Source organism: Drosophila montana, unplaced genomic scaffold, assembly GCF_035044405.1.
Source record: "Drosophila montana isolate Dmon_TW-CO22-7 unplaced genomic scaffold, ASM3504440v1 contig_3848_1, whole genome shotgun sequence".
Classification (NCBI taxonomy): domain Eukaryota; kingdom Metazoa; phylum Arthropoda; class Insecta; order Diptera; family Drosophilidae; genus Drosophila; species Drosophila montana.
Window position 1 is genome coordinate 2,234,210 of NW_026998720.1, and position 19,848 is coordinate 2,254,057.

Here is a 19,848-nt window from a genome sequence, read left to right on the forward strand (position 1 = left end):
TTTTTAACCCCCATTTAAGGCTTTCACATGATTGTTTATGCTTAATTTCATTTATTCCTAGACTCGCAAGAATCAGAAGCCAGTTTTACATAGAACTCTATTTTAATAATGAAGAAAATTCCAAGCACAATTAAATGCTTTGTTTATCAACATTATCATTTAATGTCTTCATTTTTGGTTTAAAATTCGCAGCATATTTACTTTACTTTCAAGCCATATAATTTTTACTGACAATTTTGAACTGCAAATTCTAAAAGGTACGAAACGGTTGTTATTAGATTAATAGCGATATTTTAGGTAAAGTATGTAATCACTGTGTATGCTAAGTTTAGGAGGGTGTATGCATTTATCTGTTATATAAGTGGTAACCGGGATTTGATGGTTGCTTTTAATTTAATTTTATTTTTGTGTATTGTTAAGGAACGTTTTTGTTATTTTAGAATTGTTGTTTATTTTCATTGAGATGGGCTACTTAAAGTTCCGTAGTACAAAGTTCAACTACGTACACAATACATAGAGCAAAATCGTTTTTGTAATCTTACAAAATTCATTAAATAAAGTACAATAAAGGCATTACTATTAAGATTAATTGAATTTGTAAGCCTATGTGTTTTAAGGTTTTTGGAACTTAAGTTATTCTTACTTAACGCTAAGTAATACTTAATCAGAGTTTTTCTTTTCTTTTCTATATTGAATATTGTTTGGATACTGCGGCTCTATGTTTGCGTGGATACATTTTTACTTTCATATAAATTCCTCTTGATCGAAACGTCTAAATATGATTTAAATACGTGCGCGTTCTAAATAAGAAGGGTAGTAAAAAAATTGCATATACGAAATTATAAAAGAGATGTATTATTGCACTGACGAGATTTTATGCTTAAGCTTTCGACAATATGAAAAGGGGATATGTATAAGACAAAAAAAATGTATATGGTATAATAAAAAAAATAAATAAATATTTTTGGGACATCAAACATAAATTATAGAAAAAATATACAATTAGAATCTGTTTCAGCACAACAATTGACACAATATTTGAACCTAAACTTAGCTTTACATAATAGGTATAAAAAGAGAGAGTTGAGTTGAGGGTAACTTAATCTACACTTAAACAAAATGAATTGCATATGATGTATGTATAGATAGTTTATAATTAGGTGTACTAGTCTAACGGCAAAGCGTATAATACAATTTTTGCAGTTTGCGTTTCGAGCGACACTGATGATGGTTGTGCGATTGATTTGGCTGGTGATGGTGATGATGGTGTCTGTGGGAGTGCTGCTGTGAATGCGCCTGTTGCTGATAGTGAGGGCGTGCTAAACTGTGTTGCTGTTGTTGTTGCATATGGCTTTGATGATGATTATTTACAAGGCTCGCAGTGGCAGCCGCGGCTGAACTCGTTACAGCACTGAGAGCCACCGCCGATGAAATCAGTGCAGCGGCCAAGCGAGAAGATGCCGATGAAGAGGCGGCGTCCGTTGAGAGCAGCAGTTGTTGCTGTTGGCGTAGCTGCTGCAGCTGCTGTCGCTTAGCTGCGGCGGCGCCTTTGCGCATCGCATGTAAACGCCGCCTATGATGATGGGGATGCAATTGAAGCTGTCACTTTGCCTCATCGCTGCCATCCAGCAGATTGTTGCTACCACTGCCAGCGCCATTGTTGGTGGCCACATTTGGCTGCTCATTGCCAGCTTGTTGCTGAAGCTGCTGTTGATTGAGGGAATGGACATGCTGACAGAATGCCTGCAGTACTTCAAAGTGCGTCATCAGATTCGCCGGCTGATTATCGTAATGCAAGTGTCGCGTAATGGGCGCATTTAAACGCCGCAGCATCTCAGTAAACAGTTTCTCTTCCTTGCGTATCCAGGGCCGCCGATCGTCCTGCACCTGGTAGGGTGTGAGGTGCACATGTATGTTCATGCCTAAAATTGAATACAAATAAGCGAGCTGTGATTTAACAATCCAGAGCATAATGCATACCCATTCGCGTAAGTGTCTCTAGCAGACTCCGTGATGTGATCCATGTGTTCTTCTGTCCACCATGACCTCCGTCCAGCCAGTACATGTCTGTTATACGTGATAGCAGCCGGCACATGCTGCTGTCGTCCGGCGTCAACGTTTTCAGATAGTGAAATTCATAGATGAACTGCAACATAATAATAATAATCATAATCAACAAATACATGGAATGTGTCAGTAAGGGTATTCTCGTCTGTTTCGGCAGCGTCATCAATTTTGTTAGCGATTTTTACACCAAATGTGACTCACTTGATTGAGCACGACGCAGCCCTTGCTGAAGCCAATCAGCACCAGCTTGGACTTGTCCAAATTCAGATTCTCCCGCCACCACAATGGATTGCTGTCGGCCGCTGGCGTAGTCGGTCGTGGTTGCTGCGGCTGCGTTGGCAGCGTCGGTTGCGACGCGGCGCAATCGTTGCTGCTGTTTGTGTTGTTGTAGTGCTCCACATTGTTCACTGGCGTTGAGTTTGCCTTTGCAGCTGTTTGTTGTTGTTGTTGTTGCTGCTGCTGCTCCTGTTGTAGGCTGTTTGACTCCTGATGGTTGTTTGCGACAGCGTCTTTGTTGTTGCTGTTGTTCACCACATTATTTGCAGTTGTGCCCGTTTCCGTGGTGCCAGCGGAAACTATGGGAAAGATCACGGCGCCATCTGCATCTACTGTAACATTTTCCTGCACCTGCAATATGTCTATGTCCATTTCCTGACTGCTGTCATTGGCCGCCGCCGCCGCCGCTGAGGCTGAGCTAGACTCTGAGTTTACCGTGGCATTCGAGAGCGTCAACGCTGCGGCTGCTGCAGCTGCAGCAACGGCAGCAGCTGCTGCCGCGGCTTGCGCCGCCTGATCGAGTATCTCGTTCTCGGGTATTGAGATCAGACGTTGCGATAGATTCTGTAGCAGTCTGTCAGGAGCGTTTAAATAAGAAGAGACAATGAAAAAGATCGTTATGAAATAAGTCAAACAAACGCCAAAGCTCAAGTAGCCTTACATACATCTCTATATATAAAACTGTTTGTCCTGACTGACTGACTGACTGACTGATTGGTGATCAACGCACAGCCCAAACCGTAAGAGCTAGGAAGCTGAAATTTTCACTGTAGCTACCTTATGTGATGTAGGTGCACGTTAAGACGGGGTTTCGGGAAATTCCACCCGCAAGTGTGGAAAAATCGCGAAAAACGTTTGTATGTAACTTTTTTGTTTACCTTCCGATCGGCCTCAAACTTATGTTCAAAGATCTTTGTTCAAATTCATTTGAGGGGTGTTTCACACTTTTAGGAAAATCCGTTCCTCCTTGGTGGAAATGGAGGTCAAAGATTTGGTGGGTGACGTTTCGCGCTCAAATTCATTTTCAGAGATCTATAAGAAAAATCATTTGAGACGTGTTTCACACTTTTCGCAGAATCCAAACTTTTTCGGAGGGAATGCGATTTAAAGATTTTTTGGGCGAAGTTTTATGTTTTAAAGCTCTACATAAGAACTTAATAAATACGTATTTTAGCGATTTGAGAAATTCCACCCGTAACAGTGGTAAGTTAGCGGAAAACGGTTGTATGAAAGTTTTTTATTTACGATCCGATCGGCCCCAAACTTATTTTCAAAGATCTTTGTTCAAACTCATTTGAGGGGTGTTTCACACTTTTCGAAAAATCAGTTCCTCCTTGGTGGAAATGGAGGTCAAAGATTTGGTGGATGACGTTTTGTGTTCAAATTCGTTTCCAAAGATCTATAAGAAAAATCATTTGAGACGTATTTCACACTTTTCGCAGAATCCAAACTTTTTCGGGAGGAATGCGACTCAAAGATTTTTTGTGCGAAGTTTTAAGTTGTGTCCGATTTGCTTCAAACTTATTTTCAAAGCTCTACATAAGAATATAATGAATACGTGTTTCAGCGATTTGGGAAATTCCACTCGCAACATTGGTAAATTGGCGGAAAACGTTTCTATGAAAATTGTTTGTTTACCGATAAGTTTCAAAATCATTTTCAAAGCTTTTTGAGAACGTTGATTTTTAACATACGTTCCACGGGCAAGGCCGGGTTATACCCGCTAGTATAATATAAAAACTGAGAGAGTAGATTGTTTAGATGGATCAACAATTGAGATACTTCGAAAAGTAAGTTGTTTTCCATCAAATTTGCGGGAAAGGGGGAAGGTATTCAAAAAATTGACTATTCTTGTATACTTGCATCTTATAAAAATTTATATATATATAAACTAGCGGGTATTGCACGGCCTTGCCGGGATATTACCTTTCCACTAAGTACACGCCCGTGGAAAATTGATAGCTACCCATTTTGACCCCCACTTCCATTTAAAAATATGTTTCAAGTGCATCGAATTAAGAACAAAGTGTTGGAATCAACGGTTTCCGCCCATGTTAGTCTTGCGGCGAGAATCTTGAAGCTGTATAATAACATTCGTTTACACGTTTACACCTTTGACCCGCATTTGCCTCCCAAGATCGTATTAAATAAATTCTCAAAAAGGTCTTTGAAAATGATTTTAAATCCGATCGGATAGTAAACAAAAAAGTTTCATACAACAATTTTCCCCGATTTTCCACTAATGCGGATGGAATTGCACATAAGGTAACTACAGTGAAAATTTCAGCTTCCTAGCTCTTCCGGTTTGAGCTCTGCGTTGATCACCAATCAGTCAGTCAGGAGAGTCAGAGATATAAAATATATACGTTCTGAGATATGATGAAACAGGTTGATCAATGTATAATTTAAAATAAACAGATCTGCGTGGGAAACAGGAGGATCTATAAGTTTCTAGCTCTTATATTTGTCGGTCGGACGGACAAACATAGATCTACACGGCTACTAATGCCGGCCAAGAAATAAACAGTTTATGGGGTCGGAGTAGCCTCCATGTGCTAAATACATTTACACATTTTTAGGTTATACAAATTTCCAGACAACACTTATTATATTTCTTAGCTTTTCATAGATATTGACGAAGTCTAACCATATGTGATTTCTCTTCAACTCACTTTTCTAAATGTTGCAGCGCATGGTTCATGGGCGTATGATCTGGCACACCAGCATTATTTCCACGTACGAAATTATCGAAGCAGCTGAAGGTCTTGAATTCCATGCTGCAAGTGAAATAACATCAGTTAGTTAATGACTGACAATATGGTAAATTGAATTATTTACCGAACCGGCCGTATGACTATAATATGTGAGCGCGGAAAGGCTTCACGCAGCAATATCGCAGAATTTTCCAGATTGTACTTCATATACCCGCGACTGTCCCGATTCGTTTCCATGCTCTCCGGAAAGTCCTGCACATCGCCGCCGAAGTAGATAATCGCTTTGGAATCGTCGACATGTTGCGACTGCTGCCGCACAATTGGCGGGCAGTAGACAATGTCGTTGGCACGATTCTGAAAACCGGCCACGGAGAATATGCGAAATGGACCGGCCGAAGTGCTTGGCGTGCATAAACGCTCCCCGCTGCTGCCGCCAAGCATGCCCTCGAAGTTTCGTATCCTCTCTTGCAGTTGCAAAAATTGATCAATGGTGAGCTGGGAGGAATGAGAATCATCAGAGATCATTCCAAGCGTCCCGCGGAACAGCCACCATAGAACACACAATATAAACACACGCATTTACACACAAGCACACACACACGCACACACATACAGACAGCCGCTCGCACACCTAGTAATAATCATTTTCATATAAATCACGCGGATCGCCACAGCAGCCAACAAAACGTAGACGCGTATCCTCCACACACAGCTTGGCATCCTCCTTCATCTCCTTGAGCTTGACGCGCACCTCCTCGCGCATCAGATTACGGCACATGGCCACCAGTCCCATGCCCAGCAGCATATAGATAAAGTTAATGGCTAGCTTGGAGTGTTGATCGGTAATGCGCTGCAGCTCGGACACCTCATTCGGATCGGCGGATATGTCTTCGCGCAGCTTATGCGTGGCTGCATCCACATCGGCGGCAGTCGTTAGCGAGGCGCCCGGCACAAAGTCCCCGAACCCGATTTTACACAGTGATGTCATGCAGAAATAGAAGCTATTTAAAAAGCTCCATTTCTCCCAGTTGGCAAACATAATGGTGCCAGTGAGCACATAGAAGATGATGACCCACAGACAGGCCGTTGAGGGCACGATTATCTTTTTGCGCAGCGTCAGGGCGCCCAGAGAACTTCCGTTCTCCAGCGCCTCCAGGCGAGCATCGTAGCTGCGCTCCTGGGTGCAATCGTGCATGGAGCGGTACAGAAACTTAAACGAACGTGCCAGCACGCGACCCATATTGAGAAAGTAGAGTATATAGAGGGGTATGCCAAATGTGGCATAGATGACAGTGAAGCCCTTGCCCCAGGGCGTACGCGGCACCATGTTCCCATAGCCTATCATGGTGATCACCGACAGGCAGAACATCAACGCGGCCGGGAAGCTCCAGATTTGCGCCGGACTGCGTCCCATGTAGCCATTCTTAATGATGGCCGCTATCTGCACCTGATATTCACGAAGCACCGCATTCGTCTCGTTCACCCAAAGCGGCTTGTCAATCAAGTTATGCTCCTCGGTGATGTTCCAGAGACGCTGCGAGTAATTCTGCCGCAGCTCAAGGACATATGCCGCCGTCTTGTCCACATACTCCCGCTCAATGTTCATAAAGGCCAATGCGCCGCAGATGGCATAGAAAACGATGAGGGCGCCCACGCCCACCTGGGTACACATGAACGTGACAAAGTTCCTGCAGCATCGTTTGACGCGTTTCCGCGGCTGATTGCTTGCCGTTGAGGAGACTACCGAGGCGTCCATACCCACGCCTGCGCCCAGCATTTGCGGAGAGCTGCGTTGAAATTTGTTAGACATGTCGGCCAGACTAAAGCAATTACATAGTTATATAAGTCTGTGGGCCCAGCGATGTTTTCACTTATATATCAAAGTATTTAGGAAAATTATTCCTATTATTCTGTCTTCCGTCTTTTTTCTTTTTAATGTGCAGTTAAATGGAAATTTGCTTTGGTTTTTCGGGGCTAAAAGTCTTGAAAATCAGCACAAATGCTATAAATAAATCCACGCACGACCACACAACATTTTCCGCCTCTTTCGAGCCTCTTAACGATCTGCCGAGCTCTAGATGCGCTCACCGCCGCCGCCAAAATCGAACTGCGTGTGTGCTCAAAAAAAAAAAATGAAAGGAAAACTAGTATTTCTCTTGGGCAGAAATAACAACAAGCCAAAAACAACAACAACAACAGCAGCAAAAGCATAGCAATGAGTATCGCTAGGGATTCAATGAAATTATTTTGGGATACAGTAAAAGCTCTGCTAACGTACAGCGAATGATCTTAAGGAACCGGCACTATTTCTGGTACGCAAAGCTGAACCGGATAAACTATTTCAACGCTATCAAGAAAGAAGGGACATCTTTGGCGTGCCGAAAACTTAAAGCTCTCTGGCTGATGGTTTCGCAGATGTATGTGAAGAATTATAAAGTTCGTAATTGCTCAGTTTTTCGATTCTTCCTTGCAGACCTATTGAAAAACACATTTGCTCCTTCAAGAACTTAATTTTAAACCGATCGTTCTACTGATTCAGAATATATATACTTTATGGGGTCGGATGCGTCTCCTTCTAGGATAAAATAACGTACATACGAGTATTTACAAGTTTGAAAAATTTAATTTAATTTTTTGAAAAATTCATTTAAGCGCACCTCACTGTACATACATATCTATCTTACGATTTATGAACTATGGCATCAAAAACGGAAAATTAAAATCTAAGGAAAATATATTTGCATTATTTGATGTTTACGTTATGGCGAGTGGATGTGGGTGTGTAGATAACACAGATTGTATAGGATACGTCTTTGATTAATGGCTTAAATAGATAGCAAACTTGTAGATACATAAGCATGTAGCTAGATACATTTAACAAACATCACAAATTATTTATTTGATTATCACACGCACATCGACAGTCGCAGAAACAATAACAATATATAACCAAAACAAAGTGTATGCATAATATAAACAAAGAATAAAAAGCGTAAAAGAGAGCGCAACAAACAACAAAAAACAAGAAAAGAATCAAGCGCCACAGTGTGACCTGACCCAAAACGAACCCAATGCACGGTGGCGCAGACAAACACGCATTTTGGCACGCACACATTTTTTTTTGGGACGCATTTTCAATTTCACTTTCGGTGCGTGTGTGTGCAACTGCACTTGCATAACACCTCCCTTGCCAAAATATGGTTTTTAAGGGTCGTTCACATTCCGCTTAGCCGGTTTAACCTGTACGCGAACGCGCGACAGACAACAGATACACAAGAAGAGGCAGGAAGATCAATGAATGCGCAAAAAACGGGTCAGTGGCGGTGGTTTGCGGTAGGCAAGCGTTGCATTACGTGGGCGTCATTAGGGGTGTTCAGTGCGAGGAGGCAGCAGCCGAGAGGTATGCGACGGGGCGCTGCATTGTCCCCAGCGGCGCTCAACTGCTGCAGTTTTGCTCAGCAATGACCCTGAAGATGTCTAATAAATGGCCAGTGCCAAGCGCAGCGACTGCGGCAGCAGCAGCAACACCAGCTCTGAGGGGTGAAATGCGTAGCCAAGAGATGGATTTTTTCTATACACACACTCACGCACACACACAATTTGGTCTCACATATACCCGCGCGCATACACACACACATACACACACATATATATATATACTTCACAAATTTATGCAAAATTTTCAGCGCACCGCGCGAATTTTGCATTGGCTGCACTATTTCGCTGTTCTGTTGTGTACTTACGCCGTTTTTTATATTTTGTTGTTATAATTTGTTTAGTTATAAAAATATTCCCGCGTCTTTTGATGTTATTCCGTTTTCTTTTATCTATGCGTCTGTATTTTTAATTTCGTATTTTTACATTGATATTTTCACACACTGCAAATATGGGCACACAAATCCTGTTAAAAATCCCAAAACTGCGCACTTTAGCGTCTGTGTGACCGCAATGACAACATCAAAAATACCACATAGCGGGATACTAAAAATACTGAATATGCAGATTGCAACATACCATAGGTGGCAGCTCTAAAATGGAGTATTTATATATGTATGTACGGTATTTGAAAATAAGGCGGGAATACAAAACACGTTTTTCCTACATTTGAAATGCTCCACTCTCATGACTAACCTTCTAATGGACTCGTACAGGTCAGTACTATCGATTGGCATGATAATGAACAAATTCTAAATGCTAATCAAATTTTTTTAAATAGCATTGGGCTGTATCACGTTTCTGTTTTGCAAAATGGGATTTTGCGAGTCCAAAAGCTTCTTTTATCGGAGTAATACTCATTTCCTAACATAAAATACATTGACTTTGTATGTTTTGGATAAACGTTTGAAGCCGACCAGATGATAAACAACAAAAGTTATATACATCACATAAAGTAACTAATACAACAGTACTCTGTTTGAGAGAGCCCGACTTTGAAATACCCTGAGCTGCTGCTGTTACAAGCATTTGAACACAAGCATACAAATATGCACTTTATGTGGCGGCGGTGCTTCTTCTTCCCTTTACCCAACACGTTGCATGGGAAGTGCATTCTTGATTAATTTCGGCGTTTTTAGTCTGATCCTTATGCAATTTTCAGCTGTTCAATATGGAATACAAAAGTGTATATATACCAAGGATCAAGGCTCCATCTTTTTAATCAGATTAATTTGTTAACCAGTTTAGAAAAGTTGTCTCATATTCGGTATTTATAGACATTACAAGAATGCGACATGATTATATCATCTCAGTTCGTCATCCTGAATATGTTTATTAATATGTATATACTTTATAGGGTCGGTGCTCCCTTTTTCCTGTAAAATAAATCTGCTCAAGCACATTATACCCTCACTTTTTACCCACTTTCAATGGGGTCAGGGCATAAGAATGCAGCTTCCTAGCTTATACGGTTTGGGCTGTGCGTTTATTACTAATTAGACAGTCAGGAAAAATTCTTTTACTTTTTAGATACATATGTATATAGACATTTCTACAGATTTCTTGCTTTTGAGATATACTTACAATGTCGTTATATTTGGTTTAATATACTTGCTGATATATTAGCCAAAAAGCAAATACTTACTTATTTCCATATATTAGAGTTTATACAGAGAAATATGGCTGAAAAAAGAGAGAGGTACCCAGAATTTCACCCCGAAGCCTAACGAACGTTTTGAATTGTGCTTCCAACAGAGGGCTTGATAATATAGAATTGTGTGCCCTAAATGAAACTGGGTTATTTTAATAAGTCATAAAGTTTATTTGGTTTTATTTATCGACATTAAAATGCAGCTAGGGATGTATATATTTGATTTAATTTGAATAAATTTGCAAGATATATGCATATACTTGTTTATGTAGGTGTAGCATATCAAATTGATTTATATAAACTGGTAGACGACGAAAAATTTGTTATTAATATTTGCCATTTGTGTCATAATTTTCATATAATGATGGACACATGGCTGCGCTCAAGTATTGGAGCACGTTTTTATTATAATTCTTTTTATTAATATAAAAATGTTCGAATGCAGAGTGAAAAATAATTACATAAAATCTTGTTTATGTGTGCTGCAAGACTTTAGCAATATTATTATGATTATTTTTAATAAAATTATTATTTTTATTATTAATAATTTTTGTATTATCCGTCAGCCAACCCATATCTATATATGTATATGTTTAGAGTTTTTTATGTCATATATAAAAATACTCCCTATTGCGCTCGAAAAAGCAATCCTTTGGTTATGGTTAGTTATTCCCAAATCTAAATCTGTATATTATGTAGTATATGTTGGTTGTTTTTAATATAATTTCATATTTATTACATTTTTGGTACATAAATCTGTGTGTGTGTGTGTGTTTTGTTTGAATTGCCTTAAATTTGGTGCTGTTGTTGTTGCTGTTGTTGTTGTTTTCTTTCAATTGTTGCTGCAATTTTTGTGGGTTTATGTAGTATAGTTAACTGAATAGTTGTAAAACTAAATAAAATTAAAATTATTCATTTATTTACACACATACATAACTTAAAAGAACAGTGCGCGAAACTAAACAAAAGGTCATAAAGTAGTAGTTAAAAATTATGAGCTAAGAAATCATTTTATACATTTTGTGCTTTGGACCGAAATATAAAAAATTTTGATAATATGTACTACGCATTTTAACAAAAGACTGTCCTAACTAAATATAACTAAAAGGCAAGCAACATAAATGTAATTTCAAAAATATTTCCATGTTGCCTCTCCTTAATATTATATTCGTTATTTTTTTGTTTTTGTTTGTTTTTGTTTTTTTTTTTTTCATTAGTTTTGTTATGTAAAGTTTTGTGCCGAAAATATCACATTGATTTTTATATTTGTTGTTTTTTTTTTTTAATTTATCTTTTATCATTATTAATTTTGCCATTATTAATTTCAATAAGTGCCAAACCATAATTTTGCTTATCACAAAATGTTTAAAATTAATCAATTTAATTGTTTAATAGTTTTATAATAATATAGTGCTGAAATGATTCCCCGTCGGGCATTGAGTTCTAGTAGTTGTCAAATGTCACACAAGCAATTACTTAACTTGTTTATAAGTTTAATGTACCTCGTAGTTTGCTGATATGAATTATTTGAATTTTATTTAACATTTATTTGTTTAACACAAGTGATTTTTTTTTTGTTTTCCATTTTTTTTTATACTATATAAATATAAGCAAGCTTAACGTAAATGTTTAACAAAATTGTGAGGTGGTTCAAGTGGTTCGCATTTAGTCTAAGAAAAAAACTTATCAAGAACTTTAACCGTACGCAAAAATTATAATAATAAAAACACATTTACACGCAGCAAACAAACAAACGAACGTTAATTAAAAACATTTGTTGCATTTAAATTAAAATAGTAGCTAGGTAATTTATTTATATATATGTATATATATATATATGTGTGTGTGTGTGTGTGTGTGTGTGTGTGTGTGGATATATAAACACAATTCATTAAAATTAAGCAATCAATCAACAATAAAACTGAAATGCATCTGAGGTATATCAAAATTTCTTCGTAGTTCTTTGAGTAATCTATATAAAAGTATGTACTCTTTGCAAATGTTATATAATTATATAGCATACGATAAAATTAATAAAAAATATATATATTAAAATGTGCACACTTATGTATATATGTATATATATATATATATATATATATATATATATATAGACGTGTTTGTATGTATGCCAACTAAAGACTAATGTGATAATATATGAGTAGTACGAGTAGGTGACTGTGGCTGCCTTTGTGGCCGGACCAGAAGCCCTGCGTTTTACATCTAGATAATAGTTTTTTCTTCTCAATGATGTACATTTATCGTGTGTATTCATATAATATTTTTATATGCATATATGTACTAGGAAACTACACGCAGAAACCTTTAAAGTTATTTGTTTTTTTTTTTTTTTCGTTTTGTTTGGTTTTTTTAGTAAAATTTTTGTCAATGCTAATTTCGCTTGTTTTATTTTTTTTATACTTAGTTCAGGAACTCCTTGTGAGGGGGAGCCACCATTTCCAAGTGTTTTATTTTGCGCCGAGTTGAATCATTTTGTAGACATCATTTATAGAATTTAGGTAGGATCTCTTAACTTTTTATTCCATTTAGAAGAAAAAAAGGTTTACAACTAGCCATTTATATGGTATGTACTTTCTTTAGTTTTCTTCTCCTTTTTCGTTATTTATATATATATATATATATAATTTGCATACTTTATATATATGTATGTAGTTTGTATTTATGCCTGCGGTATCGCAGTATATATATAGTATATGTTTATAATTTTTAGCATCTTCGGTTCTATATATTTTGGGTTATTGCTTGAGGAGGCGGTTAAATTGCGAACTAAGCGGGAGAAATGTACAGAAGCGACTTTGGAGGCGACTAAATGCAAAGAATTACAGTTATATATGCATATATATATATCTGATTTATATATCGTTTAATATGTTGGATGTACATAAACTCCGTGTTGTTAAAGAACTTACACGTTAGTAGGAAAAGTCGCGAGTTAAACACTTAAAAAAACTTTTGATGTCCTTTACATGTTGTAGTTGTTGTTGTTATAGTTGTTGTAGTTGTTGTAGTTGTTGTTGTAGTAGTTGTTAATGTTGCTGTTGCTGCTGCTGAACTTTCTTTCCTGTGCATAACTGTAGCCGCCTGGACAAGGCCCGCCCCGCCCTTATATGGAGGAGTTGAGCTTGAGCAGGCGATCCGGATGCTTGACCCGCAAATGGGAGCGCAGCGTATCGATCCGACTATAGGTGGCCGGGCAATAGGGACACATCGAGCGCTGGGCGGTGTGGGAGTGAAAGTGATGCCAGCGATTGGTGACCTCCTTGCCGCAGGAGCGGCAGCGCCACATGGTGCCGGGATCGCGGGACGGCGTGAACATGTTGTGATAGGACATGGTGTGATGTGAATTGTGCCCGGTGCCGCTTGGTGTATTGGCGCCGCCGCCCAATGCGGCCGCCTGTGTCGGATTATAGCCATGGGCGGGGGGCGTGCCGCCGCCACCGCCGCCGGCGCCGCTATTGTGGCCATTGCCCGCGGCGCGTATATAGTGCAGCGGATGGTATTCGCTCTTCAGGGCCGCGGATAGATGCATGCCAAAGGGCGGCGGCGAGGCCGACGAGGAGGTCGAGAGCGGTGTCGAGAGATGGTGACGAGCGGCGAGGCCTGTGTCGAGAACGAGAAAGAGAAGAACAGACACACAACAGCCCGTCGAGCGGGACGAAAATCAGCCCAGAGAAATAGATCTTTTTGTTTTTTATTTGGTTTGTTTTTGTTTTTGAATTTTATGATAAGGATAGAGAGGAGCGTGACAGACAATGAGATAGAGATAGAGCGAGTTAGAGAAAGAGACAGAGTATGATAGATATATGGTAAAAGAAAGAGAGACAGACAGAGAGAGAGAGAGAGAAATAGAGTATTCTTTTTGTGAGCAAAATAATTTTGTCATAGGCAAAATAATACAAACTAAAGACTATGTGGTTACTAATTAAAAAACAAATATATAAATAAAAGAGAAAGAAACAAAAACAAACTATATATATATATATGTGTATACATATATAGATCTCAAACTACGTTCAAGCAACTAAAACTTAGCCTGGGCAAAGACAATAAAAAAAAAAGGAAAACAAAACTAAAGTCCAATCAAATACAAATAGATTGACATGGAAATAGATGAAAAATAAAGCTAACTAATTATAATTATATAAGAAAAAACTAAATATTATATCATGGGGAGCTATTGATTTGGCCTGTGATATATATTACGTAAATATTTCCCTTCACATTCAAGCGTGCAAGTTTTTCAAAACATAAATTATTTATAAATTTTCAGCGCAGTTTTTTGTTTTAACCAAATCTTAAACTATAAAAATAATACATATATGTATATAGCTAAGCTCTTATTTAACTCTAAAATGCCTCCGTTGAGTTTTTGCTCTCGTTTTGCTGAAATTTTTTCTTTTTTTTTTTTGATTGATTTCATATAGTTGATATATATATGTATATACATATATGTAGTATATATGTATATATAAATGAAATTAGTCACAAATCAGCTGCATCAAATTATGATTAGGTAAACAGGTACATTGAAGGTGTATATATATAGTAGTTATATATGTATATATAATTTGTGGATATAATAAAAATTTGAGCACAAATGGGCAACACAATTGATCTTGATGGCAAGTACAAGAAATAGCTGCATGTGTGTGCGTGTGTGTGTGTGTGTTTGTGAGTAAATTTAACATAAAATTCAATATATATATATAGAGAGAATTTTAAACATATTCATTTTGGGTGTAACTCATTTGTGCGAAGAAATATTTGCATTTCTATTTGCCAACTTTTCTTAAACCAAGCGAAAACTCAAAATGAAACCTAAAAAAACATTTGACGTTGCACATAAAATTAACTGTTAATATAAAAATAAATATATAAGAGTACATATACATATATAATAATTATAAAAAAATAATTATAAAAGTTAAAGGTAAAAAAAAACAGGAAATTGGGCCGAGGTTTGAAAATTTGACACACAATGCATATGTGTTTATCGTTCATGTGTGTGGGTGTGTGTGTGTGTGTGTGTGTGTGTGTGTGTAATATATATATATATATATCTGTGAATGATAAGTTCCTATTGGGCACCCCTCTAACTCTTTGGAAGCACAATTCAAAGCGTACTCAACTCAGAAAGAAAGAAAAAAGTGATCACCATTTTGTTGTTGTTTTATTTGATTTTTTAATCCATAAAATTCAATTTATTTGAAATTTTTTTTAGTTTCCAATTTTGTCGTTTGATTTTTGCCTGTTCTTCAGTTAACGTTTGGGTTATTATTTTTTTATTGTTATTATTATTATTATTATTATGATTATTGATTACTTTTGCTGCTTTTGCGGTATTTTGCACTCAATTGAAATTAATATAACGCTGGCATTATATATGGGTAGAATGTTTATTAAAAATATTTTAAGATAATATTTATAATCATAAATATATATAAAAAAGATTTTAACAAATGCTGCAAGCAACTGAGACTTGCTTCAATTTGCTTAGCGTTAAATAAACTTGATTTTTTTTTTAATTTTAATATTTTTATTATTACTTTTTTTTATAAATAAAACTAAAATTAATTGTATTGCGTTTTATTAATACAAGTTATATGAATACTTAAGAACTAAGATTACATTGAAACTAGTTAAAAGTTTATAACTTTTTTTCAGCTCGAACTGCAACAAATGCGCTGTTAAATTAGTTAAACAAAGTTATAAAACAAAAGAAACAATTTGTTTTTTGAGTCTTGTTTTTTTTCATTTTTTTTTGTTTTTGTTTGGGTTATACAAATTAATAAATATGCTTGGGGTAGGGGACGGGGGCGTGGTTGAATTAATTGCTGCTTAAGTTGTTGTTGTTTTTGTTGTGTGTGTGGTTGTTGTTGTTGTTCTTTTTGTCTCTTAATCATTTAAGTTGTATTGTTAAGTTATGACATTTAAATATTTAAAATAGACACAGAAATGTAGCTAACTGCAGCTAAATCGTATATAGTACCAATATTCCAGTTACAGATACAACACATAAATATTCTCTATTATTTATAGTTTTTAAGTGATATGCTAACATTCGTATTAAATGTTTCTATGTTGTGTATATTTCATATTTAATTCAAATGGTTTGCCTTTGAAATACAATACACCCGCCCAACTCCAACTACCCATTCTCACGTATTTTATTTAATTTTTTTTTTTTGTTTTTTTATCATATTCCACATTTCCAGTTTGCACTTAAAGAAAAAACTAGTCATATTGCACATAGGTTGAAAAGCTGTCTACTGTTCGGGGGCCATCCTGGGGTTAAGAATTGTATCCCTATGGGTTTGCTTTGCATTTAAAGTATATTTGGATTTAGCACCATTTTCGCATACCACAAATTAGATGTACACCACATCATATCAATATCATAATTATAGACATCTGTTCCACATTCCATCTTTGCCTTTTATAATTAACATAATTTCATTTTGTAATGTGTGTGTGTGTGTGTGTGTGGTTGTGTGTGTGTTTAAGTTTAACTATAGTTATCACATCATATATGTACATATATATATAGATAAATTTCATGTTGTTTAACAAAGCGAAAAGTTACAAAATAAACATTAAACAAAACATTAAGTCGGGGCAGTATTTGATGTAGCATTAATTACTTAACTAAATTCATGTTAAAAATTAGAACAAATAAATAGTATTCATTAAAGTATTATGTTTTTTTTTTGTGTTTAATTTTGTTTTTGTTTCGGCAATTCATGTGCGCACCAGTTGGTTTCAAGAACAACAAATTAAATTTACAAAACTACTTAGTGAAAAAAGATATGTGTAAAAATATATATATATATATCATAAGTATATATATATACAGTAGCTTATAAAAAAATGCTGCAAAATTATGTTTAATAATTAATATAACTAAATTATATGGACTGGATAACAGAAGGCGCCCTAGCCCGACACGCACATGCATTTTTCAGTTATCAGACACATATATATATATATATAAAGATATATATATATATATATATATATATAAAGGGTTAATGGCGTTATGGCTGATATAATACAAAGGGTAGGTGGGTGGGGGGCAGGGCGCAGGTTGCGGGTTGTGGGCGGGTTGGGACTTTCTCATTCACACAGCGCACACATACTCCTGCACACCAGCGTGTGTGTTATAAATAAATTAACATTTTTGTTTGTTTGTATTTCGTTTTGTATGTTGCATTAATTAATTAATTAATTAATTAGTTAATTAATTAATATAATTGTATACTAATAGGGCATCGTATGCATGTCTTCAAAGTTTAACATTAAATAAATATTATTATTTTTTGTTGTTATCTTTTCTTTTCAAATCTCGTTTAGGTTCTAAGCATATAGTATATATATATATATAACTGTACTATCAAGTGGTGTTAGTAGGTTTGGGAGGGGGGGGGGGGTCCTATTATAATATATTACAGTGTGGTTAAAGTATATATATATGCATATACTTATTTAACATGAAGAATTGTATTGAAATATTAGCTGCACACAAAATCTTGCGCCTAACAATGTCTTTGTGCCTTTTGAAATCTCTGTTAATAATTATTAATAAAGTGCTTGGGGCTGGGTTGCATATTAGTGGGGTGGGCTTTATATGGTGTATATATATAAATATATGTACACAAACTTGCTGTAAGCGTGTGCACGTTAGTGTTAAATGCAACAACAAACAGGTGCAAACAGCTTGGCACAATATACTTGCCCCACAGTTGGCAGCAGGAGGCCAGCAAATGTTTTTTGCTTTAGCTAACAACTAGAATTATGTGCTGATAAAATAGTTAGAGTATTTAATATTTACTGTATATGAAATGTACTATTTATTTTTGTTGTTGTTTATGATTAACTGCCTTCAAACTGCATAAAGTCCTCTGTTGGCTGCACTCGGAAACCCTTTTTTGTTGCCTCTTGCCTCTTGCTACAAGTTCTTTCTAACTATTGTTAATTTTTTCTTAATTAATGTTTGTTGTTTTTGTTGGTTTTTTATGTAACTATGAAATTGCAACATCTGAATCCAGTTGAAACCATGAATCGTGCACAGGTCAGCATTTGATTCCATACTTTCTTTCTTCCTTCAATTCATAACTCAAGATTTCTTTCTTTTCCTATATAATTGACAAATAAATTTGGCTTACCATAATGTTTTGCAATGCATGGTCAACATTTAAGATTTCATTCAGTTAGTTGTGCTTTATATATATATATATATATATATATATAATTGTCTATATATATGTATATGCTTAGTCTGAGTATCAAACGTTTGCCTTTTGCTGTTGTTGCCACTGCTTATGGCAGCTGCCTGCTGTAGCTTCTGGGATTACAATTATTACGATTAGCATTAGCATTAGCATTAGCATTAGTAGTTGTAGTTGTTGTAATTGTATTAGCTTCCATTTGATTGCTGTTGCCGCTGCTGTTGTCGCTGTTGCACATGTTGCTGCTGCTGGCTGCCGCGCACGGCGCCAGCTGCTTCAGCTGTGCCATATAATGGTCGAAGCTGCGCCGCATACAGCTGGCCATGCCACCTGGCTCCAGCTCCTCCAGCTCATTGTCGCTCTCATCAATGACAATCGTTTGCGTTTGATTTTGCTGGCGCTGCTGTTGTTGCTGCTGCTGTTGCTGCTGTTGTTGTTGCTGTTGCAATCTCATGTTGCCGTTGTGTTGTGGTTTGGCCTCAAAGTTTTGTTGATAGTAGTTGCGTGCATAGAAATTGAAGGGCTGCGCCCGGCGTAGTTGTTGCTGTTGCTGATGTTGATAGTTGCTGGCAAAGTGCGGCGGCGGTTGTTTCAAGGACGATTCGTCTGGACTCCATGCAGCATAGTTCCAGGCCAGGTACTGGCTATATCATTCGCTTGTTGCATTGTGCTGCTGCTGCTGGTGATGCTGCGGCTGCAGTTGTTGATGCAGCATGTGCTGCTGCGCCAGTGTATGTGCATGTTGCTGGAGTTGCTGCTGTTGCTGCTGCGCTTGTTGTTGCTGCAGTGACTGTTGTTGCTCGCGTTGCTGCAGTGACTGTTGTTGCTCGCGTTGCTGCTGCTGTTGTTGCTGTTGCTGCTGCTGGTGCGCTGCTGTAAAGGCCGCTGCTGCCGCCGCCGCCATGGCCGCCTGCGATGCGGCCGCCAGCTGTGTTGCCGTAGGCGTGGCCGCGCCCACCGTTGTCGCCGAGGCGGACATTAGGTTGTCGAACTTGCGCGTGTCCGGATTGTACATGGGGTGCTTGAACTTGCAGTGTGTGCGCAGATTGTCGCTGCGGGTGTAGGTGGCACGACACAGGGGGCACTCGAAGCGGCCGGGGAAGTGGACATGATAGTGGTTGCGTATGTGCGTCACGACCTTGCCGCACAGCTTGCAGCGATGCAGGTTGCAGCCACCGGAGAGACGCTCAAAGGTGAGCCGCATGTGCCAGGCCTTCGAGCCTACGTTCGCCGCATAACGGAATTCGATTCGTTTTGTTATTTGTATATATTTTTTTGATTCATATATTTATTTTGTAATTGTTAAGATTTGCATATTTAAAATTTTCGATTTGGTTTTTGGTTTGGTTTGGTTTGGTTTTGGTTTTGGTTTGTTCGTTCAAACGCGTAAAGAAAAAAGAAGAGAAAAACAATGTTGTTGTTGGTGATTCACAGAAACAGAAAAATTATTTTATAATTA

At 37.3% G+C, this 19,848-nt stretch overlaps 3 protein-coding genes across 4 annotated transcripts in view; all 3 read right to left on the reverse strand.

Moving 5' to 3' along the window:
- Positions 1-69: 69 nt before the first annotated feature.
- LOC135438544 (box A-binding factor) lies at positions 70-8,961 on the reverse strand. Its single transcript, XM_064696890.1, is given in 6 exon segments — positions 70-1,922; positions 1,981-2,146; positions 2,269-2,917; positions 5,016-5,120; positions 5,182-5,552; positions 8,801-8,961. Coding segments are annotated over 5 exon segments (1,989 nt in total). The 5' UTR covers positions 5,499-5,552; positions 8,801-8,961; the 3' UTR covers positions 70-1,170.
- LOC135438546 (potassium channel subfamily K member 1) lies at positions 5,574-7,165 on the reverse strand. The gene has a single exon (XM_064696892.1). The coding sequence runs from the start codon at positions 6,865-6,867 to the stop codon at positions 5,689-5,691; it is 1,179 nt and encodes a 392-aa protein (XP_064552962.1). The 5' UTR covers positions 6,868-7,165; the 3' UTR covers positions 5,574-5,688.
- A 3,261-nt stretch (positions 8,962-12,222) lies between the features above and the next one.
- fru (fruitless) overlaps positions 12,223-19,848 on the reverse strand; it is a 150,564-nt gene continuing 142,938 nt past the window's right edge. Inside the window, exon 7 of one of the 2 annotated variants that reach the window (XM_064696504.1) lies at positions 12,223-13,764. In XM_064696504.1, coding sequence (XP_064552574.1) covers positions 13,268-13,764 — 497 coding nt within the window. In that variant the 3' untranslated portion in view covers positions 12,223-13,267. Of the gene's footprint in view, positions 13,765-18,436; positions 19,611-19,848 lie in introns of those variants that run through there. The other variant, XM_064696503.1, reaches the window with a different exon arrangement.

Bases quoted from the DNA above. Each gene is read 5' to 3' on its own strand.
- LOC135438546 (XM_064696892.1), bottom strand. From the start codon at position 6,867: ATGTCTAACAAATTTCAACGCAGCTCTCCGCAAATGCTGGGCGCAGGC.